This window comes from Lampris incognitus, chromosome 12 (genome assembly GCF_029633865.1).
Source record: "Lampris incognitus isolate fLamInc1 chromosome 12, fLamInc1.hap2, whole genome shotgun sequence".
NCBI lineage: Eukaryota > Metazoa > Chordata > Actinopteri > Lampriformes > Lampridae > Lampris > Lampris incognitus.
In genome coordinates, this window is record NC_079222.1 from 29,440,408 (window position 1) to 29,466,742 (window position 26,335).

General features: G+C 43.8%; 1 protein-coding gene and 1 long non-coding RNA gene across 2 annotated transcripts; one reads left to right on the forward strand and one right to left on the reverse strand.

Moving 5' to 3' along the window:
- The first annotated feature begins 3,113 nt into the window (after positions 1 to 3,113).
- On the forward strand, positions 3,114 to 3,890 carry LOC130121432 (uncharacterized). The gene is made up of 3 exons (XR_008811069.1): positions 3,114 to 3,228; positions 3,351 to 3,448; positions 3,853 to 3,890. It is a non-coding gene; the product is annotated as an uncharacterized LOC130121432 (long non-coding RNA).
- Positions 3,891 to 11,634: 7,744 nt separating this feature from the next.
- Positions 11,635 to 26,052, reverse strand: ess2 (ess-2 splicing factor homolog). Its single transcript, XM_056290627.1, has 10 exons — positions 25,507 to 26,052; positions 24,326 to 24,494; positions 23,218 to 23,304; positions 17,816 to 17,985; positions 17,613 to 17,730; positions 17,325 to 17,458; positions 16,537 to 16,639; positions 16,276 to 16,385; positions 16,041 to 16,156; positions 11,635 to 13,203 (listed from the first exon to the last, which is right to left on the reverse strand). Exons 1-10 carry the CDS (start codon positions 25,645 to 25,647, stop codon positions 12,924 to 12,926), a joined length of 1,428 nt encoding a protein of 475 aa, XP_056146602.1. The 5' UTR covers positions 25,648 to 26,052; the 3' UTR covers positions 11,635 to 12,923.
- Between the last annotated feature and the right edge of the window lie 283 nt (positions 26,053 to 26,335).

A 26,335-nucleotide genomic window follows, 5' to 3' on the forward strand; every position in this document is an offset into this window, starting at 1 on the left:
TTGATCCAGATCCAGTGGCTAGTCCTCTCAGCAGTGTCGGCTTGTTCTGATTGCTCTCCTGTGGGCCTGCCCCCTGACTCCTAGTTCCCTCAGGAGTTTTGCTGTGGAGCTGGCAACAAAGCCCCTACAACCCACCTCCACAGGGCGCACCTTCACCCTCCAGCCTCTGTCTTCTGCTTCGGCTGCTAGGTTGGCGTACTGCAGCTTCTTACGCTCGTATGCTTCATCGACTGAATCCTCCCAGGGGACTGTCAGCTCGATGATGTAAGCGAGCTGGCAAGAATTGGACCAGAGGACGAGGTCTGGTCGCAAAGTGGTTGTTGCGATCTCTAAATAATAGCAACAAAAAAAAAGAAAAAAGTCAAACAAAAAAACTGTTTGACTTTTTTTGTGTACACAGTATATCAAGAAAGCCTCAAACGAGAAACTCACTCTAAATGTTGAGCATCAAGACCAATTAATGTTCAAACATAAACAGTTCAGTTCGTTTTTTTAACACAGTCTAGTAATGAGTAATAACGAAATTGACACAAATACCAGTCTGATTAATCCTGGGCACGCGAGATGAGCCGCTGAAGAGACGCCTGTAAAGCATGGCAAAGCACGTGACGTGCGTGTAGTCTACGTGACTCACTGCAGAAGTTAGACGGCGCCAACAGCAATGCAATGCGTTCAATGTTCACACTGCTCTTGAAATAACTTTCACTCAGGCAGCAATCTTCCCTCACAAAACTAAAAAAACACCACGGTCCTCCGAGTCCTCTTCTCGGCATCCAATAGTTCATCTGAACGCACACAGTCCCAGTATTGAGAATTAACGAGCCACTACGACCAGTGAGCTAGCTAGCTTCACTGACAAATAGACTAACGTTAGCGCTATAGGCTAATCCCGTGCGGTACTAAGCTAGTGCTGCAGAGAGTCCAATCACTAAACACTAATGTCGACTAATGTCGACTAACGACTGTCTAGAATCCTCTTCGTGTCTCATGCACACAACAACAATGACAAATGTTCCTCTGAAACTCACGGCACCGACGAAGCACTGACTTCCACGTCCTCAGTCCGTGACCATTTCAAACACTCCATTGCTAGTCGGGGGAATTCATGCTAGCTGGTGGTCACTCGCAGCCTCCAAGCAGGACACCTTCTCCGACGCACCCCAGGAAACACGAATTCGTCCCAAACGATTCTTGTACACGGTAACACATTCACTCCACGTACAGTACGTGTCTGTCTTCCTCTAGATTTCGTATTTCCATTAGGAAAAAAAAAATTGTTCAGCGACCCACACACAGCCGCAACGTTCTCACTCACCGCGTCTCTTCTCCCCCCCCTTCCCCCCGGTGTGTTAGAGAGCCTCACTCTGATTGGCTACGATGGAGGACGCTTGCCTGATACTAACCCTATAATATACGACTATACTCAGAATAGCTGCATACCCTACATTTGCTTGAAGGATGTCTTGTTTGGTTTCACAAATTATAGAAGATAATTAGAAAATGAGTATTTTCTGTGTAACCTCATCATATCGCTGGCCAAGTTTTATATCCATAAATGTAAGGTGTTACAAATTAAACCATCTCTTTGTACCTTTAAAAATAAAGCAGAGTCCTACATTAGAACATTATCTACTTCCTGCGATAGAAAAGCTGTGAAAACCTTCAATTTATGCTCCAAAATTAACATATTAATATAATTCTAATATATATATATATATACATTATTTTTTGGTGTGTTTTTACTGCACACCTTCATTTTTATAATTGTGTCAAACTGTTTGTAACCCCTGGCGCTATATATTTGTTTGTTTGTTATTCCTTTCACTGTGATATGTATTTTGTATTTCTGATACTGAAAAAAAAAGGTTTGAAATGAAATGGAACCTTCTCTTAGCTCCTCCCCCAATGTGGCGTCAGAGCGTTTTCCCACGTGACTCACAGTGTATATAGCCAAGTGCACTCAGCGTTGCCTCTCATTTACTGCGAGACTTCTACGGGAGAGCAGCAAGAGAGAGAGAGAGAGAGAGAGAGAGAGAGAGAGAGTTCTAAAGTTCTAAAGCGACCTGTGAAGAGATAACTGTAAAGCGATCATTGAAGACTACAAGGTAAGTACATTTACACTTTTATGGATCCGTCATTTTCTCAATTCTCCTTTTAAAAAAAATCAAGTGTGATTGTACCTTCACTGAAAAGGTAGATGATGAATTGAATTTGTTGCTTTGTTTTAATTTTATGTTTTGGTGCAAAAATCTACTGTTTTCAGTTGTCAAGATTTTTTTTTTCTGGGGTCCGCTGTGGTGTAGCGGTCTAAGCATCGGCTTTGTGTCGATGCAGTTGCCCACTGGGGATCTCGTCAGATCGGACTATGGCCGGACTCGATGAAGCAGCAATAGTTGGCAACGCTGTCTTCGGGAGGAGGGCGGAGTCGGCTTGTGTTCGTCACATGAATGCGTCTCTGGGTGTGTCGGGAAAAGCAGTGGTTCGGCCTGGAGTCGCCTTGTCACGAAAGTGGCGAGGCGACTCCTTCGAGACTGCCGGCCGGAGAGACGCAGTTGGCGAACGCATGTAGTACGGGGGTGGGTGTTTGAATTAGAATAGGGAGCGATTGGCCACCAAATTGGGAGAAAAAGGGAAAAATCAGAAAGAAATTAAAAAAATATATTATTTTTGTTTTTCTGGCTTCTTTCTGTGTAACTTAAATCTATGAACTACTATACTGTGGTAATTGAATAAACTCTCAAAAACGTTGTTTTTTTTTAAAAAAAGGAAGAAAAAGAAAAAAGCTAGCTATATCTTAAATTGTGTTTTAAAATGCAACCCGAATGTTATTATAATGTCCTGTAAATATTTTTGAATATTAACGAACTGTAACCACCACAGAAGGTTCCCAAGACGTACTTTGGTGGTTTCGTGAGAAAATCTCAGAAAAATCTAATCGATACATCATTGCAACTCATCAATTCACCGTTCTAACTCTAATTAATGGCTTCGGTAATTTGCAAATCCAGTTTCGGTCATAATGCAACTGTACTCTTTATAAGGTTGGAGATACTACCTTCAGTCAGCTGAGATTGGCGAAGGAAGTTGTTTGGCAGAGCGGTTGTTGAGAAAGTTGAAGGCCCGACATACACATTCTTCCCGTGGCGACCCGACGAACAGCGCTACTCTGCCATTGCAACCCTCATTGTGGTCGGAGAGGGGAATTACATCCGAACAGACCTACCACTAGTAATAATAATATTATTATTCTAAACATTAAAATAAATGCATACTAAAACATGTGGAAATGAAATGCTTTCATTGGAAGGAACTCTGATCTTGATAATAACCATTATATTTCTGTCTTTCAGATGGATAAAAAAGTCAGGTTCAGCGTGGGCCTACCCCACATTAACTTGGAGGAGATCCAACCGCTGATTTTTAACCTCTTTAAGACGCTGTCTGAAGAGTAAGTGCTGTAAATGGATTCATTGTTGTGTTTGATATTTTATCAAATGGGGAACAGAAGAAACAACTTGTGTTAGAAAGCAGAATATCAGCATAATTGGAAGGAAATTAGGGTGATAATATGCAGGTGAATTATCAGCGTCAATTAATTATTAACCTCAATTAAGCATTGAGTTTTGTGCTGATAATGATTTTATACTTATCTATTGTATTAACTTTTTATTGTCTACCATGCTCTGTTTTGATCTTGTGTTGTCTGATACAGTGCTGCTTGTTTTTTTTTTTAACTGAAGGTGTCCTTGAGTGCTCTGAAAGGCACCCACAAATAAAATTTGTTATTATTAGTATTATTATTATCATGTCTGTTTATCTAATATGGTTTTGTTCATGGTTTTTGTTTTACAGGCAATGGAGGATGATAGCTTCTGGCACCATGGACCCGGTAAGTTACTGACATAACACCCATGTTTTTGACCACAAATCTCTACTTATGGAAGAACAACAACAACAACAACATCACCGTGTTATTTATCATTGCTTTTCATCTCATTCCCAACAGGACATGGTGTGTGTCATGGCTGTGATGGCCATGGACATAGTCCAGCTTGTCGCCTCGACTATCCTGGATGCTGTGATCCAAGGGTCCAAGCACTGCAAATATGTGTCTCCACCACCCTTAAGACAGAATGGGAGTCCCTGCTCATTAGAGTAAGTCCATAAGTAAATCTTCTAGACTCAAACACTCACATTCTCCTGCACTAGTTTCAAAATGTATACAATTGTCATTAGAATGACCAGGTTTTCACATCCATTGTGTTTTCCCATTCAAATGGAGTCTTACAGTGGTGTACTGTGAAACTTGGTAATCAATCAGTTATTTTTAATGAGTCCCATTTACAAATTGTCCAACTGTGTGGGTGTTAAACTTTTATTGTATTGACAGTTGAGTTATTAAAGTCAGTTAGCCCATCATTAAGATTTAATCATTAGGACGTAAGTCGGCATAAGAATCTGTTTTGTTTCCAGCTGTCTTTTCAGTAACATTTAACCATAACACAAAATTTAAGAGAGCAGATTTAAGAGAATAAGGGAAATGTTATGAAAATATTGAAAAACTAGATTGGTAGTAAACTGTGGCAGTATTTCCAACAGGAGACTGAATAATAATATTTTCTTTATTCTCTCAAAAGAACCCCAGATGAGACTGAGCAGGAGGTGATGGATAATCTCCTGGTGACTGAAGACATTGTCAAGGAGAGCATGGGTCATGTCATCCTCCAGTCAATGTCAGAAATCTTGGGTGTGACAGAGACCAAGTCAGAGGTCTCAACTGAGCTTAACCGACTGGTGGCCAGCGAGGCCGCTGAGAAGATTAACTCTGTCCTCTCTGAGATTGCTCAGGAGGCAGTTCTGGAGCCAGACAGCCCTAAGGTATTCGTCGGTGGATGTGTTCACAAAACCCACACTCTCCGCAGCATTGTTGCTGCCATGGGCACCACCATGAGAGGGTGCCTGGCAAAGATGATGGGCTGCTGCACAACATCCCATTCTACAGCCATAGCCACCACTGACCCCTCAGCACAGGAGGAATTCCAAAGTGTTGAGGATGCTTCGATGATGCCTTGGACGTTGATGGACCTTGATGTCATCGATACCGAGAGGGACCACCCATGCATGGAGCTGATAGATAACAAGGTTGCGGCCACTTTTGACAAGACAGTGGCCGCCAGTTCATCATTTTGTTCCTCCAGCCATGGCAGCCATAGATCCAGGCCTGCAACACCTTGTGTGTCAGAACCTCAGACCTTGTTCTCACAAAGTGGTGGTCCAAGTCACTACAGCACACATGGGACACGTAGGACAAGGTTTGCGCAGTTTGTAGAAAAGTACATTGGTTACACGTTGACTTTTCTCAGATGTACTAAAGGGATCTCCAATGTGGTCTGTGCAACGGTGGATTCTGCAAAACAGATTCCAGAGGATATGGAAATGGAGAGTCAGAGCCTATGCAGGCCTTACACGGCCCCATCATTCCTTCAGTCTCCTACTAGGAGAGTCTCAGTCCTTAGCGTTAATGCTTTGGACTCTGTAGACAAAGAGGAAGACATCAGTGAGGTAACCGAGTGGCTGGTGGGGAATGTTCTGGGGCCAGAGGACGAGGATGGCGAACAAAAAGAATCTGACACTCACATCTCCAGTGATGAGTTGAAAGCCATTGCAAAAGAACTTTCAACTAAAATCTTTGACCTTATTAAGGCTGAAGTGAGAGACCAAACACCTGCGACGCAAATTGGGAGGAGCCTGTCAGATAGTGCAATTGTCCTGAGCAAAGTGGACGCCTCTGACAGAGACTCAACATCGACCCTGTATACCATTGTGGAGGACTCAGTCGAGCGCCTGTTGCAGTACAGTGTCCTCTGGTTGGGCCAGGACTCCCAGATGTCGGACACAAAAATTACCCTTGGATGTCCCATAAAGGCCCCAAGCATGGCTACTTCAAGGGGGATGCTTAGAGTGTCATCGGCGACATCAGCAACTGAGGTCAAAGAGTGGGAGACCCTGAGGGCAACAATTGTAGCCTCCTGGAAGGGGGGTTTTGAGGAAGGAAGAGTGGACCCATGCATTGGAGAAGTGGCCGAGCAGCGAAGTGGGTCCTGTCTTTCTTTTATGTCTGAGAGCAGCTCTGAGCAATACTACATGGTGAACCTATTGCTTGTGAGGCTGCTCACAGATATCACTTCCTCCTCAAAAAGTGAAGGATCCAGTGTCACTTTGAACGAGCTCATAAAGAATCTAGCAATGATGGAGGTGAATGATGCCACCGTTGAGGAACGTTTCTCTGCCCTCCCCTCAGACTGCAAGGCGAATATTAGTTACAAGGCTCTCCTGCATGACCTCCTGGAAGAATTCGGCACGGAGAGCATCATGCAGGCGGCCACGTTAAAAGGGGATAATTCTTTTGAGGATGCCATTGTGAGGGCTTTGAAAAACCAGCTGCTGTTTGAAATATCTCCCAGAGCTGACTCAGCAGAGAAAAAGGCGTCCAAAAAGAAGGCCAGTCTCTTGAAACGCTTCCAACAGTTCCTCTGCAGAAAGCGTGCCAAGGTGGGCTGCATTAAGACTGAAAACATCACTGCAGCCTGTGAAGAGGAAAAGGCACCATCCGTCCGCAAGACTTCAACTTGCGAGACTAAAAAGAAGTCCCTCATTGCTAAGATGTTCACAACACTGGCCAATACCTTCAGCTGTTGTACCAGTGCCTAAGGCTAGTCTTATTGTAAAACCCCTTTAATCAAGAATCAGGACCAATTTATTGTCATTTCCTACACTTGCGTACACAAAAAACGAAATTTCGCTTCCTCCAGCCCACAGCAGTGCAACACAAAAAACAAACATCCAAATTTCCCAAAAATGACACCACCACAAACATACAAAAACAGAGAGAAAAACGCAAAAAGAAAAAAAAAAGGAAAGAGAAACAGTTAAAAAAAACAGCACACTCAGTGCAACGCAGTCCAAAAAAATGTCCTCTGTCCAGAGAACGGACACCAGCCAGGATGACTTGTCAGAACTGCCGGTCTGCATGGGCTAGCAGTTAGCTTAGCCTGTCCCGCTTCTGCGTCCTGCCAGACCGCTCTGTCATGGGTGTGTGAGCTGGGTCATTGGCACTCTCCTGTCCCGTGATTGGTGTTTTAGTTCACCTGCACCCGTGTACCTGAATGACCCTTAATTCCCGGCTTCACTCAGCTCCCCTTTCTCTGATTTGCTGTCCGGTTCCTGCTAGGACAGGGCAGGCTGCCCGCTGCCCCCGAGCCTGAGATGCCCGGTACACCCGAGCCTAAGCCGCCCAGCATCCCATAGCCTCAGCCGCCAAGTGTCCCAGCGCCCCCAAGCCTAAGGTGCCTGGCAGCCCTGAGCTGCCTGGTGCCCCCGAGCCTAAGCTGCCCGGTACACCCGAGCCTAAGCCGCTCGGCGTCCCAGAGCCTCAGCCACCCAGCGTCCCATAGCCTCAGCTACCCAGCGTGCCGGCGCCCCGAGCCTAAGCTGCCCAGTGCACCCAAACTTGAGCTGCCCTTGAGTTGCGCTTCTGTGGGCTGGGTGAAACGAAATTTCGTTTCTTTTGTGTCAAGTACATGATAGAAATAGCAATAAATTGTTCTTGATTCTTGATTCTATTCTTGACTCTTGATTCTTGAAGGCCAGCAATACAAGCGGTTTGTTAGCACACTCCTCGTTAGCCACTCCACCTTGTCACCTAGAACACTTAAAACTCCGACTTACCGAGCCCACTCTCTGCACCAGCTTGATGGGGGGCTGTGGTCTCTCCTGTGCCTTAAATGCTAGTTTTTCCTCACAGGAGAAATTGCGAAAATATTCCTGTAGGATCCGGTCCATAATGTTTGCATCCATCATAATTCTTCTTTTTTAAAAATTGCGAAAGACAGGACAGGAGTAGCTAGCTAGCTAAGCTAGTTAGAACAACTGAGTACAGGGCTACTACACGAGGTCAAGATAAAAAATGCAAATGTAAAAATGAACAATAAAATTGAACAATAAAGATCTGAACAGATTAATTAATTATTATAATATTTACAATATATATACAAGAACCACAAACAACTACTATAGTAACCACTAGTTTATCTTAGGCTAATCTCTTTTCATATCTTTCTATCTTATCTTTCACCGCGCTTCGAATACCAAAAGGTATGATGAAGACTGGAGAACAAATCAAGGATCGGAAAGGCTGAACTGGTGTTCTCTGATTAGTTAGACGGGTGTCAAATATTTTTAGGTCGAGGAAAGACTAGGTGAAGCACTGCTTCACTGGGTGGGCATTAAAACGCGTCATAAACCATAATTGTCCAATCAACAACGTGTGAGGTACTTTTTCAGCTTACATTCACTTACAGTGGGTTAGTGAAGCAGAACACTCCCCCGTGTCACCTGAGGAGGGCGCTGTGTTGCACAATACACGCGACACTTTTTTTTAACAGTGACACTTTCTTTTTTTTATTCACAGGGGAAATATTCTAATTAAATGTTGGCATCTAAAAAAAAGATGTTTTATGTGATATTGGTGTTGTCTTATAGGAACCTCCCCTGCTGGGCTCTCTCTAAAAATGTGCCCGGGTTTAATGCAGAGTCTGCACACACGTACTTTGTCTGTCATGAATGATTGTAAAAATATTCTGAACCTCTTAAGAGTCTCAGATTTTGTGGAGTTGGGGAGTGAACGGATCTGGTTGTTGAAAAGTACTTTTACGAATCTCTTTCCGTCAGCTATTTCTGTTCCAGGCCTCATGCGTCATTTCGTTGGCGATAACCCCTTCAATCCCCAGACTCCCAGCTTTGCCAGTATCTTCCCGTCCTCCAGATAGACAGGCGGGCTGATGAAGGACGCCACCGTATCATTGTTTGTGACGTCTTTGGCGTGAATCATCGCCCCTTTCATTCGCACGCCGTCCATAAACTTGGATTTCCCGTCCTCGTCCTTCGTTGCGACTACCTCTCCACACTCTTTCGTCACCTCCTTCAGTATTTCCGTCATGGTAACTCTTTCACCCCCCCCCCCACCTCCACCGCCACTTCCACCGTCAACTCTTTGCCGTATTTCTCCCTCCTTTCTCCACATTCTTCTCCACTGTCGTTCGTCGTCTGTTCACTCGTTTGTTCCGTTTCCTCTCTCATAGTCAGTCAATCAATCAATCAATCAATCAATCAATCAATCAATCAATCAATCAATCAATCAATCAAGTTGCATTTTATGTAGCGCTTTTCTAGCTGCAACAGCCACTCAAATCTGAATTGTCATCGTTTCCTTTCCGGTTTTCGTTTATTTTATTCCCCTCCGTCTCTTCACCTTTCATGTTTTTATCTTTCTTTCCGTCCTTGTTCTTGATATTCGTCATTTGTTCCCAGTGGCGGATCTAGAGATTTTTTCCTGGGGTGGCAAAGGGGTGACAAGACTGTGTCCCAGAGGTGGCAGCTGCCATCCCGTAGATCCGCGCCCGTGGGGGGGGGGATTCTAAATCGGCGACTTCTGTTTGAGATGAGCTTGGTGCGGGTCTCATTGACCGTCGCCATGCATGTACATAAAATATACTTTAAAAACATATTATCTGATTTATAAATGGGGTGGCAAGACTGTGTCCCAGAGGTGGCAGCTGCCACCCCTTGCCACCCCGTAGATCCGCGCCTGTTTGTTCCTATCCACGCTTTGTGTGTGTGTGTGTGCACGCGCGCGCGTGTGGGCCGCACAACACTTATCCACCCCCAGAGTGACGGGTTAGTGGAGCGGTTTAACCACACCCCAGCTGAACAGCTATCTACCCTAACATCCACCCATCAGCTCGACTGGGATGTGCACTTACCCCTTGTCCTCATGGTGTGCCGCTCTGCGGTCGAGGACTCCCCTTCACGCACACCAGCCCCCCTCATGTTTGGCAGGGAAATGAGGACCCTTGCGGCGCTGGTATTTGGATGGACCCCGGATGTACCATCTGCTGCTGCGGGTCCGAGCTATGCCAGGCAGCTTCAGGACCGTTTGGACACCGCACATGCCCGGAGGCACCTGCAGAGTGTGGAGGTGCGGCAGAAAGGGATTTATGACCTCAGTGCCAGGGGGCAACACTTGGCAGCCGGGGAGCTAGTTTGGGTCCACATCTCAATCTAGAAGAAGGGCAGGTGCTCTAAATGGGACAGCCACTGGCTGGGGCCTTGCTTGGTCTTGGGGCGGCTAGGAGAGGTTGTCTGTTGGGTAGAATTGCCCCTACAGGGGTGCAAAGTGGCGCTACACTGTGATCGGCTGGTGCTGTACAGGGGCTCTGCAGCGCCTCCGGCGGCTGGAGTGGAGGCAGGGGGGGGGACACCCGTGTTGCCTGCCGTGACATCTTGGGAAGGGGGGGGGCTATATCAACCAGCTCTGATGACGCAATAAATGGGATCCAATCTGCTGGCCCAGTGCCCAGCTCACCTCCTTGGGGGGTAGGGCAACCCAGACCAGAGCCAGGGGAGGACCGACCAGGGGATAGCACACCTACAAGGGTGACCGAGGAGGCAGCGGAGAACTCTTCCGAGGTTTAGAGATTTTGTCCTCGGGCTCGAGGACTTTAATAAAGGGGGGGAGGGGTTAGTGTAGCCGGTTCACAAGTGTTAATTGCACATAATTGGGGGAGATGTTTAGTAGTTCCGGGAGGGGGGGATACACTGTTGCCGGGTCACGGGTTAGTGGGTCGGGTCTATGGTGAGAAAGACGACCTTCGAGCCGGGTTTAATGGCGGTGTACGGCGTGGCACAACTGCCGCACGTGAATTAAGCCACGCCCAGTTTTGAAGTGTGTTTATTAATAGCAGTGAACTCTACAGTACATAGTTAGCATTTGTACAAACAAACAAAAACAAAACCCATGCACCAATTATACCAAAATAATGAAACAAATGTTGTGAATTTTACAAAGCCACAAGCAACTTACGAATGTGCTGATGTACACGTTACTCCACAGCTCGAGCCTGTGCATTTAGAGTTGAAGATGCTTGCTGGTGCTACACTCCACTTCCGTTCTCCCATACATTCAAGTAACCAAACATATAAAACCCACTGGTAATCCATACCTTTTCACACTGTCAGTGACCATTTCTGAATATTGCAGTGTATTCAAACCTGTGTAATTGTGTACAAGACGTGTTTAATACACGGCTTTGAGATAAGACTGACCTTGCCGTACAGGCATTCTTGAGATCAGGGACAAAGCATGTTCTGATTTTCTTAAAAAAATAAAATAAATTCGTGATTATTTTCAAAAGCTATGTGTACATCTTTGTTCAGTTAGGTTTTGGCTATCTAGCCATGTTTTGGAACAACCTCCCTGTTGTAGCCCCCCCCCTCCTCCTTTTTGATGAATGACATGTCTGCCGGATCAGCACTAGATTCCTGTCAACACCGTCAGACAGAAACGTCTGTAAATGATCTGGAATGAACTCATCACAGATATTCTGACGTTTCGCAGTTTACTGGTTCTCTTAATGATGCACACACGTTTTCAAATGGATCATACCACCTTGTAAAAGTTAAGATTAGTCAGTGTTTAATGACTGCAGTTTAGGTTGTATAGATTAACCAATTTTGTGCTAAATCTCCACAATATAAATATAATTAAGTGATATTTAGAAGCATAAAAATTACACATTAACTTTGTAAATGAGACTATTTTATTAACAAATGTTATTGAGGGAACAAAACACATATTCTTAAAAAAAACCCACAAAAGACCATCTGACGGAGTTGACGAGGCATCAACAGTGGTGAATTTGCAGTGTAAGGACTGCTTTAAGTGTGACCTTGTATGATTGTGTGGTCTTTTAAAGTTTTTTTTTAGGGGAGTTGTTCCCTATCTGATGCGAGGGTCCCAGGACAGGATGTTGTATTTCTATAAAGCCCACCGAGGCAAATTTGTGATACTGGGGTATACAAATAATATTGCCTTGCCGCAAAAGTGATGGCGGTGACAAACTTGTAAGGAACAGGAACATATTTCATTCAAAACGACCATTCAACTCTCGCAAATACTGTAATGTGGTGAGACGTGAAGAAACATGACCTGACCCTTCTCTTCTCGGATTCAAATCTCAAGGGAGTAAAGGGACTTTAAACACAGACGGGCAATAGACAACACACACATCCCAGTTTTAAGGTCCACAACCTCTTCAACAAATATATGCTGCTTATACATTAACTAATTAAGATCATACAAAATCTTTCATGACAGCCGGACCTTTACAAATACTGCAAACCTGTCATAATAAACTTAATATACAATCAAATTTGACTTTTCGAGGCAGTCAATGGAGTTAATACACTAGGCAACAGCCGAGTCCTCTTCTATGAAGTGCACGACCTCTGCAGATATGTGGTGTATGTTCCTGGTGCTACTTTTACGAACTGGTGATGCTTCATTCAGCTTAACTAGGACATCTGTAAATGGCACAAAGCAGACCTGATGTTGTGTCCACATGAACTGGCTCAACTTTCTGTTATATTTATACATTCTCTACCCCAAAACTGTGTTTTGTCTGGTGGACATGTTTTGTCCCAGATCTCAAGAATGACTGCACAATATGCATTATGTTGGGATCTGCAGAGACTTGGAAAAACAATTCTGTCCCATAGTAGTACTCATGGTTATTAAAGTTACTCATCGGATAACAAATATTTTTAAAAATAAATACAAGTTGACTGGCTGTATTGACTGAGCCAAGTAAACTCTGATTACAGACGCTTACATTAAAACAAACCAGAAGTTCTGTATTGAAATTGATCCCGGAGAAATTAATAAAATGAAATATGAAATAGAAGAACTGAAGAATGTTCCACCAAGTGACACAAACGATGTGCTCATCAGTTCGGAGGAAGCTAAATAGCGAACAGTTTTTCCACATCATAAACTCAGTTTTGGGAAGATCAGGAAAAGACTTTTATCAGAAAAACTCTGAGGCTTTTCTCCTCTTGGGAAGCTGCAGCAGGTTGTCTGTGATGGAGGCCGGATCTTGAGAGCTTGGGGTCTTCACTCTGTTCGGTGTCGGTGTTCCTGAAGGTGTAGACGAATCACCAAATGGAGTCTTGCAGCCACTTGCTCTGTGTGAGGGTGAGGGGGTGTAGCTTGCCCTCAGCGCTTTGTCAGTGTATTTGCTAGATGTCCTATTCACAAGCCGTTGCAGTGCAGGGGTGAGAGCTGGGCTCAGGCCTTTAGGAGTAATACTGCAAGACAAAGGTCAGTGAGTTTATTAGAAATGAGATGTGTGCAATAGGCACAGAACAGGGGTGGGGGACTCAAGTTGGCGACTCATTCTCAGATCGCACTTAAGATATGCATACACAGACTTGAGACTCAACTCGCCACTTGTCCTAAAATGACCAGACTTGACTCGGGACTCATCAGTAAGGCTGGGTGTTTGTCACGGAAAATATTGACTAAAGTCACGGAGCAATCACGGCAAAGTTGTAGACAATCACAGAAAACTGAAAAGAAAGAGGCAGAAATCACGGAGTGTTGTAAATAGCTTGAACGTCATCAATTAACCAAGAGATCTCATGCACAGTAGTGGTAAATTATTGAAATAACATGCGCAACTGTAGCAACAGTAACAAGTGCTTGAATAAATGTTTTTTTTTAAAAACTCATCAGCAACAATGCTAATTCCGTCACAAACTTTGAGTCTGTCTTTGATCTCGTTCACGTGTTTCACGAATGTGCTAGGCAGGTAGGTGCATCGGAGTTGACAGGCACTTGGAATTACTCCGATGTCACGGAGATTGCGTTCCAGATAGGACTTCAGGCCAACATTATCCAGTGTGTGTAAGGGGATGTTGGCTGAAGTGAAAGCTTCTGTAAGTTTAATTACCTCACTCTGTCTATGCAATTGTGCGGTTGTTTTAGCTTGAAACAGCTCTGACAGTTTTCTGCAGTTTTCGGCTCTTCTCGGTTTCAATGGCCCAATCTGTGGTTTTCTTTTTATGGACGTTTGTCTGCAAATGCTTGTTGCAACTTGCTTTTCGAGTGTAGTCCACCGGGATGTTGCACACTGAGCAAAATAACAAACCACCACTGACATGAAAAGTTTTTTCTGGGTATTGTAGGGATCGTGCTTTAGCGGAGGTCTTTGCAGTTTTACTCATTTTGAAGTTTTTGATCGGACCGTGACTAACGTTAGCTGTTCATTCATTCGCACTTCTAACGTAACCATGGGAACGTAACATTACACTGTAAACTTCCGCTAATTGGGACAATCTATGGGTCGGAGTGTAGGTCAAAATGTACAATGCTAGGCTATATGCGGTTCAGAAGTGATGGTTAAAATGCTTAGTGCCTATACAGATCACACTGTAGGCTACGTTAAGATTGACAGTTAGGCTACCATTCAAAACTGTAGAAAAATCACGGAAAGCACTAAAAACTGGGGAAATCGCAGACATGGCAAAAAAATGGCGAGAATCACGGAATCCGTGACACCCGCGACTTCCGTGACAAACACCCAGCCTTGCTCATCAGTAATGAATCGTGAACAATAAGAGTCTTTAAATAAAAGATCGCCAAATGCCATTGTGAAAATCACAGGTGAAAACATTGCCCCCCCATCGCTGTTCACATCACGCCATCCCGATGTAATCACAACACCACCACACTGCTTACCTACTACAGCATGGTTTCCAACACACTTCTACTCACTGTTGCCTTTTGGATTTAAAGACTTCAAGCTCACCGAGCTCAACAAAAGGACTTCTACATGTAAAAAATGTGCAAGTAAAATTGAAGATGTGGGAATAATGACACTAAACTTCACATATCAAAACTCATCCAGGCAGGGGAGTCATTTAGCCTCGCTCTCTTTATCACAGCTGTTTAACAACATAACCTGCTGGTAACTCATTCAAATAACACAAGCATTTTAGTGGCATGGTCATGGTAAGTCACCGCCGGGGGTGGGGGGTGGGGGGTCACGAACAGGAAAAAAAACTAACACTAAATTAGTGCCATGCAATGACACCCAACTTTAGTCAGTTCACACACACACACACACACACACACACACACACACACACACACACACACACACACACACACACACACACACACCACCCATTCTTGTCCTAGTAGGGAGATGTTACAATGAAAAATAAGATCATGGACTATTAACACGTGCAATGTACTCATTTCCTGCCATGGACAGAGTGAAAGACTGGACTGTCGACAAAATTCTCACACACTCCTTCCTCAGTGTACCTGTTCCTATAACCAACATGCACTAACCCAAATACACAACATAAAAGAAAACACAGAAACTAAATAACTATATAAATACTAAATCATCGCTAATTTAATCTAATATTAGTTTAATGTCATAGCACATAATCCTATTTTGTCTCCTTACTGGAGCAGGAAGGAATGGTGTGCGTCTCTGTGTGAGTGAGTGAATGAGCAAGTGAGTGAGTGAGTGAATGAGTGAGTGAGTGAGTGAGTGAATGAGTAAGTGAGTGAGTGAGTAAATGAGCGATCGAGTGAGCGAGTGATTGAGTAAATGAGCGAGTGAGTGAGTGAGAGAGTGAGTGCCGATTGGTTGATGCTGCATTTGCCTGGCTGGGTATCATTGTTTGGCACTTATAATGGATGTGGTATTTGTCACTGTTTCATCAACTTGTTATTTTTCCATTCAGCCCCTCCACTAAAGCTGCCATATACGCTTCTGACTCCTGCATATCAACTAGCAGCAGTCTTGCTGAATTTAGAAATAGCATACTGTTGTTTTTAAGCTGAGCTATTCTGGAGCCTTGACTCAGACCTTTGACCAAAGACTTGAGACGTGACTTGGATTTGTATGTGAGGACTTGTGAACATCTATAGTGTAGAATGATAAGAGTAAAGTCTAAAGTGAATAACAAGTGATATAACTTTTGGAATAGACTCATTCACTGGACCAGTGTTGCATCAACATGTTACACTGATAATCTGTTTAAGATTACCAAGAGATGAAACCATGACATCAAAGTTTTACTTAAAGTTTAAATACTGTTATCAGCGATAAGGTAAGCGTGTTTACCTTGCGAGGTTCTCAGTAGCCTTTCGTAATGCCTCCTGTTTCTTGGCACGGTTTTTGGCTGCAGCTTCATTTGCCATCTTCAGACCCAATCTTTCTCTTCTTCCAGGCTCTGGAATCTTTTCGATAAATAAATAAATAAAATAAACAACACGACAAAGTTAAAATCGTAAACTTTACAAATCAATCACTCAGCCAACATGAGTGTTTTATGAGCTAATCACTACAAGTTTAGTACCTTAAATGAGGGGCCGTGGTTCCTTTCAACATATGGCGAGTCTGACCCATCCAGACGGTACGGAGTGCTCTCTATCTCACCCCAGGTCATTAAAGGGGACTCGGCTGCACCTTTGGGGGAAAATTTATGTTATGGAAATTCAATTTAAAAGAAAACAAGTCAGTACTGCTGAATAAGCAGGTCAAAACAGTTCACGCAACCTGTATTTTTAAGAATGTAGGCATTGTTACCATCTTGAAGATCATATGAACGCTCACTTACCTGGTGCAGGGGAGGGCGTTCCTTCAAAGCCATATCCATTCACTGTCGGGGACTCATGTGGGATGAGCTCCTTGCCGTCTGGTCCGACTTTACCTTGTTTGAACTGTGGAGTGAACGCAGCGGATCAGCTTTTCATCAAGAATTTATTGCTTTCAATCAACTTTTGGATTCAAACAATATAATTTACACTGTAAATAGAAAGCGTAATCCCAACACTATCAGACTTAAAACCTTAAAAGAAGATTTGCACAGATCAGAGACAAAATGTATATGGTAAGTCCATTTACAAAAATGTAAGCGGAACATGATGACAGAAATATGTTTGTCAAACAAACTGGGATTTATTCAGAATAGGTAGGTGGACAGGTTGCAGATAAAGTAACTTTATCCTTAGAGTGACATCAAATTTCCTGTCTGATTTCATAAAAAGTAATCTCAACGTAGTACCTCTGCATTGAGTATTTGCTATTTGCTGTATATATTATTTGCTGTAGTAGTGGGCCGTCTGATGGCAACAGGCATGGGCACAAGTCCATGAATTCTGGGATGGCATCCAGCGCTTTACCCGTGTCCCCGTCCATAGGGTTAGTGGTTGTGTCAGGAAAGGGCGTTCGACATTAAATTTTGCCAAATCATTATGCGGATTGACAAGACCATACCGGATCGGTCAAGGCCCGGGTTAACAACTACTGCCATAGGTGCTGTGCCCTCACAGTACCAATAAAAACAATCAAATCTGCTGTGGTGACCCCTGAGAAACAGGGAACAAGCCGAAAGAGGAAGATTACCTGCGCATTGAGAGCTGCAGCCTGCTGAATCTGGCTCTTGTTGAGGGCTTTGCTGAACGGGTCTTCAACAAATCGAGTATTCCTGTGAACTACTTCCCTGGGCTTCTTAAAGACAGCCTCATCATCTTTAACCCCTATATTTGGGGGGGGGGGGAGACAAAAAATTACTTACAGAACATATGAGATTTACCTTTTTTATAACTGAGTTTCTTCAATTACTAATTTTCTTTTGAGTCCTACACTTTAATAAGCATTTGTCCCAAACAATGCAATTAATAACCTGCTCACCCTCTGGGTAATACATCAGCGCATTTTTTGCTTTGTACTCCCAGGTCTCCAGCCCAGCTTTGACAGAGTCAATAGCCCTCTTTTCTGAAGACGGCAAGCAAAGCATCTCTTCATGGCGCTAGAAGACAATATCAGAAGTTGTTTAACAGAAGAAGTTATTGATTTCTTTAAATTATTTTTTTTCTTTTTTTTTGCATCGGTACCTGTTTAAATTCAGCTTCTGCTTCATATAACCATGAATGCTTTAGCTTTTCCTTGTCTTCTGCCAGGACCATTATCTGCTCGAATGATGCATTATCCTCACTGGTATTTTTAGCAAGAAAGAAATCCAGACCGGGAAGCTCCTTCTCTTCCTTGCCGACATCCTTGTTCTCTATAAAGAAAAAAAATCAATAGAAACAGGGTGATATTATTTCTAAGGTGTTTTTTCCCCCATCCTAATGGTCTGTCAATCATATTACGAGTGTGTTATCAACAAATATAAACCATTCAAAGGAGGGGGGGGGTAAAATAAACCTAGAGCATTATGAATGTAAAACAGTTTATACTAACCACATCATCCAGCTCTTGAACCACAAAACTCAGTCCTTTGTAAATTTGTCCACCATATTTTTAGCTTTTCCTTGTACTGCAGCCCAAACTTGGTGTTGATGGCATAACCACATGAAACAATGGTAAACCACGCGTTCAAGTTGAGGAACCCAACCTGATAAAAGCTAATTTAGGCACCGTGGAGAATAATGTTGCCTATAATTGGGGTGAATAGTATCACCTATGAAGGAGGCTGGTAGTTTCATGAGGGCTTAGCCTTATGTCCTCTAAGCACTGATAAACCGGTACGGTGAGTATTTAGATGTAAGCCAATATCCTGATTATGGAGAGTAATCTGATGAAAGCATAATTATGTGGTTTTCAAACTTGTTTTGTCAGGGACCCAAATGTTCAGAAAAGGTTTTCTTGTGACCCCCCCCAAACTCGGAAATTTGACTAAATATTGTGTTGGCTAATGTATCACACTTTCATAATATTACAATACTACCCTCCAGTGTTTTATTGGTTACATCTGTTTTTCCAGTGGAATTGAGAGGGCATTGACGACAGGTCTGGGGGTGACAGAGCCTTCTCCGTAGCTGGCCCCTACCGCTGGAGCTTCCTCCCCAAACACACCATAGACTGCAACGATCTATCCATGCTCAAACCTCATAATCAAGACGGAATCGGCAATGGTTTACACTTAAGTTGACTCTCCTCATCCACTGGAGCACAAACTAGGAGTCATCAGGACGCTGCACCACCGAGCTGATGTCCCCACCAACACAGTGGCTGGGGAAGGGGAGAATTCCCACATTAAACAGACCCTAGTTATGTGTGGTTATCCTAACTGGGCCTTTGTCGAAACCAGGAAGACGCCCCAACAGTGCAACAGCAGATCCGAGAGAAGGACAACAGCTGTCTAAGCATAGATCAGTGGTGATTCCGTATAATGGCGGGAGTGTCAGAACAGTTCAGACTATGATTTTCCTACCTGGATTATTGAGCATGTATAAAGACATTTGTCTCCACACATCCATCAAATTAAAATCTTTAATAAAAGCGAAGGTTGTTTTGGCCACTTTTGTTTTGAATACTGTTGAGGTTGACTTATCCAGAATAGGGTCCAGGCAAAATCAAACAGGGTTGAATCAGTTCATCTGGATACAACGTTTACCGACAGATACGTTTGATCACTCAACTAAGTGACCTCTTCAGTCTAAACTGACTGCAGGTGTCCTCACCCTTATAAACAATTACAGATGCATAACAACCAAAACCAACGACCAGTTTCATATGCAAATATGGGCGTGACCGTTAACTAGTTTCAACGGCCATGTGTGCTATTCACAGAGGATTTGGGAATGTTTGCAATCACAGCATTGTTAGATGGTGACAGATGTACGCTCAGGAACCCCCTTGGTTTGGGGATGGTCTTTCCCTCTTAACATAGATGGCTTCTTTAAAGAGATACTTTCATGCTGTTTCTGAGCACATTTTTAACACAGGTGGTATGAATTACAACCGAAAGGTCGGTGTGGTTTTATGATTTCATAGCGATTGGCTACTGAAATTCAGGGTGGTTGCGTGGGTGTGGCTGGGTGGGCTAAACACTGGGGCTTGCCGTAGACAAACGAAATTCACTGGTGACAGCCCCTTCCCTGCTCTGTCGTCACTTTGCAAAAAAAAAAAAAAAGGTGAGCGACGAGACCACCAACAGCAGCTTTGAGGTTGAGGATGTGGAAGTGGAAGACGATTCCTCTTTCTCAGTGGAAGCTGACTACTTGCCTCACAAAGATGTTGCTCAGCCAATACGGGGGGGGGGTGTGTGTGTGCGCGTCACCACTTTTATAGCGTCCCGCTACAGACACGCCCTCTAAGTTAATGGTAATTTGTGACGCGGCAAGTTACCACATTTTCACCAACTGGAAATCAGTTACTCGGCCGCCGATATCTCTCATCTGGCCATAAATGTGATTTTAGAGTCACCATTTGTCTCATCGAACACATCCACACTCCTTACAGTCTCTTCCGTTGCCTACCAACACGGGGATCGTTGGTTCGAGTATTACCTCTGGCTTGGTTGGGCACCCCTACAGACACAATTGGCCATGTCTGTGGGTGGGAAGCTCGATGGGGGTATCTGTCCTGGTCGCTGCACTAGCACCTCCTCTGGTCGGTCAGGGCACCTATTCAGGGGGGGAGGAGGAACTGGGGGGAATAGCGTGATCTTCCCACGCACTACATCCCCTTGGTGAAACTCCTCAATGTCAGGTGAAAAGAAGCGGCTGGCAACTCCACATGTATCAGAGGACGCATGTGGTAGTCTGCAGTCCTCCCCGGACCGGCAGAGGGGGTGGGGCAGCAACCGGGACAGCTCGGAAGAGTGGGGATATATGGCCGGGTACAATTGGGGAGAAAAAGAAGGAAACTCCAAACCCACCCCCACGCCCCAAACAAAAGAAACTACACTGTGAGAGCCACAACACCGGAGTCAAACTCCATGTGTGTTCAAACTTACATGGTCGATAAGATCTGATTCTGACCTTATTAGCAACATGAAAAAAAAGATTTCTTCGTAAATTGTGTAAGGTTGATAGGGAGCCTCGCCCAGATTTCAAACATTTTTGCAAGCTGATGACTCATGAAAACTATCAAGGGAAGTTCCTGACTCTTTCCAATCATGTCTCTTCCATTTATTTGTGATAAGAGTTGAAAATGAATTGTTCACTGGTTTTTGGACTGTTAACATTGCAATGAGATATGGGGAATGTCACTGATTTCACAATAGCCATGCACGCAACCTTGGTGGGATCCTTGATCCCACCCTCTCCCCTGAGCCACATATCCGCCAAATGGTCCAATACTCCTTCTACCACCTTTGCAACACTGCGAAAATAAGATCCTCTCTCACATGCCCTACTGCTGAGACACTGATCCATGCCTTCATCTCCTCCCACCTTGATTACTGCAACTCACTCCTCTATGGCATCAGTGCTAGCTCTATCAAGAGACTCCAACTGGTCCAGAACACATCCGCCCGACTTTTAACTTTCCCCAAATCCTAGCACCACATCACCCCAGTCCTAAAAGACCTCCACTGGCTACCCATCTCCCACCGGATCAATTACAAAATCCTGGTTCTTACTTATAAAGCCCTTCACAAACTGGCTCGCCCATACCTCACCGATCTCCTCTCCCCCTACCAACCCTCTCGGTCCCTCAGATCCACCTCAGCCTCCCTTCTCTCTACCCCCAGGCCCAACCTCCGCGGCTTTGGTGACCGAGTCTTCTCCAGGGCAGCTCCCAGGCTCTGGAACTCACTCCCCCAAATCATTAGAGACTCAGAATCCCTCCCCCCCTTCCAATCCCGTCTCAAGACACACCTCTTCTGCATTGCCTTCTCGTGCCCCCCCCCCCATCCACCCCTGGTCTGGGGCAGGTTGGTGACTGAGCGTTCGACCTGCCCCCTCCCTCAACTTTCTGCCCAAGCGCATCGCACACTGCTGCGGGCTGCCCACATTCAGGTCATTGGTCGGGACTCACCTCTTCAGACTTCATCTGTGATTTATGATGTTTGTTTTTCCTTTCCCTTTTGTATCTGTCCAAGTGGGAGAGTACTGCTGGCATCGTGTGGCTGCTGCTTCTCCCTCTCGTAGCCCCCCTTCCCATCCACCCCTGTATGTCTATGTTATGTTTATCTGTCATCTTGTTTCACCCCGTTTATTGTAAAGCGACTCTGAGTATTTGAAAAGCGCTATGTAAGTTGAATATATTATCATTATTAATACAGACTGCTCATTTCGCAATGACATGCCATCTGCATTCATATACATGGACTCAAGCCATTTCATGTTTCAAGCAAGATTTTTTTGTCTGAACTGTTCAAACAACATGACAGGGTTTCCACTCTTTTTAGGAAATAATGTTCTAGGATGCGAAACAGCATTTTCCATGTATTTTGCTTGGATATACATGACAGGCACAGTTCATGGGAGGTCATATTATTCAAAATTAACTACCAGCAGAAGATTCATGACATCTGCTATGGATGGAGGGACAGACTGACACACACACGCGCGCACACACACACACACACACACACACACACACACACACACACACACACACACACACACACACACACCATTCCTTAAACAATTATTGTTTGATTACTGAGTTTTAATGAAGTATTTGTAACATTTCTCAATTATGTGAGAACATCCATCCATTATCTGAACCGCTTATCCTGCTGTCAGGGTCGCGGGGATGCTGGAGCCTATTCCAGCAGTCATTGGGTGGCAGGCGGGGAGAAACCCTGGACAGGCCGCCAGGCCATCACAGGGCCGACACACACACACACACACACACATTCATACCTAGGGACAATTTAGCATGGCCGATTCACCCGACCTACTTGTCTTTGGACTGTGGGAGGAAACCGAAGCCCCCGAGGAAACCCACGCAGACACGGGGAGAACATACAAACTCCACACAGAGGACGACCCGGGACAACCCACCAAGGCTGGACTCCCCCGGGGCTCAAACCCAGGACCTTCTTGCTGTGAGCCGACCGCACTTACCACTGCGCTACCGTGCCACCCATATGCCCATATGTGAGAACAAATATTGAATTTGTTGAATTTGAGTTATGTTCATTTGCATTGAACGTTGTGACTTTTGACACCATGGCATATCAAGACACCCCATGGTATATCAAGACACCTACCCTGGAGATGTTTCAAACAACAATCTCTAAATGGATTGTATAACTTTTAGCTGGTCAGTGAGTATACCCCCTAAATGTTCAGAATTGATATGTAAACTCATCTGCCAAAATATGGCTAACAATATGCGATCCCAGCTAATAATCATATGAAAAATATGCAATGTCATCAGGTAAAAATTCAATCTTATAATCTAATACTACAATTTTCCATGACCTCAATATTTACAGAACATTTGATATATTTTATAATTTTCCATGGATGCACAACTAGTACATAACTATTCAGGTTTTCTAAGATGTTTGTGAATCCTGAATAAGTAGGTAAAAACTTAGGTGTCCTTGTACCTTTTGTGCCAGTTATATGTCTGTCGTGACTGGAGGTAGGAGATCCTGAGTGACCCTCTGGTGTCTCAAAGCTAAGTGGTGTCACATCTAAGGGGCAAAAAGACAGGAGAGGTTTTCCTAAGTGTAATTCCTGCAATAGAATCAGACCAATGTCTTGTAATTTTTGCTGAAACAGACCAAAGTTATCTACTTTAATTTTAAAAAGTAACTGAAACTTAAATACATGATAACTGTAGCTTTATAAATGTCGTGATGCATGTGCAATAATCCAGGTAAGAAAACCAAAGAAGGTTGAATCAGTTCATCTGGACACAACGTTTGTTGACAGATACGATTCATCACTCAATTAAGTGACATCTTCAGTCTAAACTGACTGCAGGTATCCCCACCCTTATAAGCAATACAGTTGCATAACGACCGAAACCAATGACCAGTTTCACATGCAAATATGGGTGTGACCATTAACTAGAGTTTCAATGTTCAATGACCATGTGTACTATTCACAGAGGATTTGGGAATGTTTGCAATCACAGCATAGTAAGATGGCGACAGATGTAGTCTTAGCCCCCCCCCGGTTCAGTGATGGTCATTCCTTCTTAACATAGATGGCCTCTTTGACTCCCCGTTCAAACCAGCGTTCCCCCTATCAAGGATATGCACATCCTCATTCTTGAAAGAGTGGCCATTTGCCTGTAGATGGCTGTAGACTGTGGAGTCCTGGCCTGATGTGTTAGCTCTTCTGTGTTGTGCCGTTCTGTTGGCCAGCATTTGTTTAGTTTCCCCAATGTATACATTTCTCAACCTATGCATCTGTCGCCATCTTACAATGCTGTGATTGCAAACGTGCCCAAATCCACTGTGAATAGTACACAAGGTCCTTCATACTCTAGTTAATGCTCACACCCAAATGAAACAGGTCGTTGGTTTCAGTCGTTATGCAACTGTATGGTTTATTAGGGGTGGGGATACCTCAGTTAGTTTATACTGAAGAGGTCACTTAGTTGAGTGATGAAACGTTTCTGTCAATAAACGCTGTATGCAGATGAACTGATTCAACTTTCTTTGATGTAGCTTTATAAGCCCCTCATGGTGCATGGTGGTAACTCACAAGGTGCAGATGGTCGTGGTGTAGACTTAGTCAAAGACAAGCCATATCGGATGGAAATCTCTCTCATCTTCTCAAGGTCACCGCTGTCCTCTGCTTCAAGATAATCTTTCTGTGCTTGCAATTTTGTTACATCTGGAAAGAAGTCCCTTTGAATAATCTTCTCTAAACTCTATTGGAGGTAAAGTAAAAGAGGGAGAGAGAAAAACATATTGTAATGAATAATTTTTGTAGGAAATATTGAGGTTAATTAACAAAAAGTACAGTATATTTGTGAATTGCACTACTCCCAACAACAGGACCTTCACTGATTTATTTTTAACTTACAATCAAGATGGTGCCACTACTAGGTTTTATGCATTCTCTTGCCCAAATTACATGCCAAAATAAGCCGATACTGACTTTGCTGGTCTTATAGGCTGACACGGACTTTGCTGGTCTGTCTTTCCTTGATATTCTTGGTGTTGTTACTAATAGAATGTTGAATTTTCTACTTCAAGTTTCTATCCAAGCAGTAAAGCATGGAAAATGTATGTGCAAAATTAGTAGATCAGTTAAACTTGAACTTGAGTCAGCAATCCTCTTTGGAAGAATCATTTGCCAGCGTCCATTACTATTGTGCTCGCCTGCTACCTGCACTTGACACAATATGCACTTTTGGCTCTATGACGTCTGTGATACTGATGTACTGGACAGCTACATCAGTATCACAGACGTCATATAGCCAAGAGTGCAAGTTGAATCTCCTATCAATCCCTCTTGATAGTTTAAGGCTGACCTACAATAAATACACTTGACAGGACATGCATTCTTGGCAACAATATGAAACTATTTAGGGATCTATGATGCCTGTTGAGAAACAAAAACGTATCATCTAATTGCTGACTCGCTTAAGTCACTTTGGATAAACGCGTCTGCTAAATGAGTAAATCTAACAACCAGGAAAAAAGGTATGGATGAAGCTTGGCAGTAACGTTAACACTCTCGAAATAAGAGCACATTTCTCTCCTATTATATTGTCAACAGTGAAAAGCTATTATACTGGGGGGGGGGGGCATATAATGACCCTACCATCACCTACCATAAACATTAAGAAGGTAAACAACATCATGGCAATATGCTAACGTTCGAAAATGGTGCACTTTAATTCTCCGTGGATTTTACGCCAAATAACAGGCAGGTACCTCTATGTAGTCCTCTTCATCAAGAACATGTCGCTTCAGTCCCTCTTTCTCTTCGGGTTGTTGTCGAAGGGCAACTGTTGTGACACATGTGGGTACAAGGGTCCCGCACAGTGCTTTTCTAACACTAGCACTCCCCTCCATTGTTGCCAAACGGTGTGGTCGCCTCTGATATTAGCCTGTTAGCTAGCTAACAATGACGACGTTGAAAACTCACACGAAATGTGAAAATTACTTATTTGACGCTTAGTGGACTAAGTCAAAAGATGAAATGTACACATCTTACTGTAGCAGACAACGCATCCCAAAGAACTACGTGAGTTCAAACGCCACGACCGTGGGACTAGCTCGCCAGCCTACAAGCAAAAAACAAAACAACAACGTACGCTATTCCGGTCCAAGCACCGGAAGTTCGAAAATTCTTAAAGGGAACGTCTTACTACTTGATCCATTTTCAATATGTCCACGGAATAACCAATTGCCATCTATCCGGTGTTCTTACTATGTGTCCTACCTTACCGAAATATCAAATTTACTTTAACCGTAACAGTAACGCCTAACCACAATGCCAAACCTAATCCGCCCATGCGCAGTAGCGCTGTAGGATTAAACAGAGGAAATCCCCACCAGGGCTAACGGATTTTCATGTTGCCAGGTAGTTAGTTCATTACGTTCACCAGGTAGTTATTTACGTTTACGTTTGACAAGTGTAATTTAACATTTGAATAATTGAGTGTACCCCTGTGTTCAATGTTAGGTTTATTGTATTCTTATTGTAATGTCTTGTATGTTTGTTCTTTATTATTAAAAATAAATGTAAAAAGAAAAAAGA

Bases quoted from the DNA above. Each gene is read 5' to 3' on its own strand.
- ess2 (XM_056290627.1), bottom strand. From the start codon at position 25,647: ATGGAGGGGAGTGCTAGTGTTAGAAAAGCACTGTGCGGGACCCTTGTA. The intron at 17,731-17,815 runs GTACCGATGCAA...ATTGTCTTCTAG, and splicing joins CAGAAGCTGAATTTAAACAG to CGCCATGAAGAGATGCTTTG. The intron at 17,459-17,612 runs GTGAGCAGGTTA...CCCCAAATATAG, and splicing joins GCTGATGTATTACCCAGAGG to GGGTTAAAGATGATGAGGCT.